The following is a 714-nucleotide window of genomic DNA, read 5'->3' on the forward strand; positions in this document are numbered from 1 at the left end:
AAAAAAGATTTATAATAACATTCTAGGTTTTATCCGTTATAGGCTACGCGGTGATATACTACCGTACTCTTTTTTTTTTTTTTTTTTTTGATAGGCTGCTCTTCTTCATGATACAGTTGAAGATACGGATACAACGTTTGAAGAAATTGAAGCTGCCTTCGGTACAGAAGTCAAGTCGATCGTTGCCGAGGTAACAGATGATAAGTCACTTCCGAAAATGGAGCGCAAAAGATTACAAATCGAAAATGCTCCAAAGAAGAGCATGAAAGCGAAGCTAGTGAAACTAGCCGATAAACTCTATAATCTACGCGATCTGGAGAGGTCAACCCCAAAAGGCTGGACTCGAGAACGGGTCGACGATTATTTCCTCTGGGCGGGCAGAGTCGTTGACGGTCTGCGTGGAACAAATAAACAACTAGAAGATGAGCTAGATAAACTGTTGACAAAAAGAGGCGTCCTTAAAGACAGTTGTATAGAAAGTGTATGATGACATGATAATTTTTCATCAACTGATTAGCATTAGATATCAATCGATCAAGTATTAAATCGCTTGTTCTGTAATTAATATCAGTCAATTGATAATTTATATATTCACAAACATGAATATCAATTAATTGATCATTTGTTTTTAAATTTCATTAAATTTATTTTTCTCTTACAAGACAAAGTTTAACTGTTACGAACAAAGCAAAACTTACAATTGAAAACGTACTC

The 714-nt window shown here is 35.2% G+C and overlaps 1 protein-coding gene across 1 annotated transcript; it reads left to right on the forward strand.

Annotated features, from left to right (window-relative positions):
- Positions 1-94: 94 nt before the first annotated feature.
- LOC117110089 (guanosine-3',5'-bis(diphosphate) 3'-pyrophosphohydrolase MESH1-like) lies at positions 95-706 on the forward strand (the record flags this gene model as incomplete). Its single annotated transcript, XM_033252675.1, has 1 exon — positions 95-706. A coding segment is annotated over one exon (393 nt), but the record flags the coding sequence as incomplete, so codon positions are not given.
- Between the last annotated feature and the right edge of the window lie 8 nt (positions 707-714).

Source organism: Anneissia japonica, unplaced genomic scaffold, assembly GCF_011630105.1.
Source record: "Anneissia japonica isolate Jap-2015-1 unplaced genomic scaffold, ASM1163010v1 scaffold103456_len714_cov69, whole genome shotgun sequence".
NCBI classification, from domain to species: Eukaryota; Metazoa; Echinodermata; class Crinoidea; order Comatulida; family Comatulidae; genus Anneissia; species Anneissia japonica.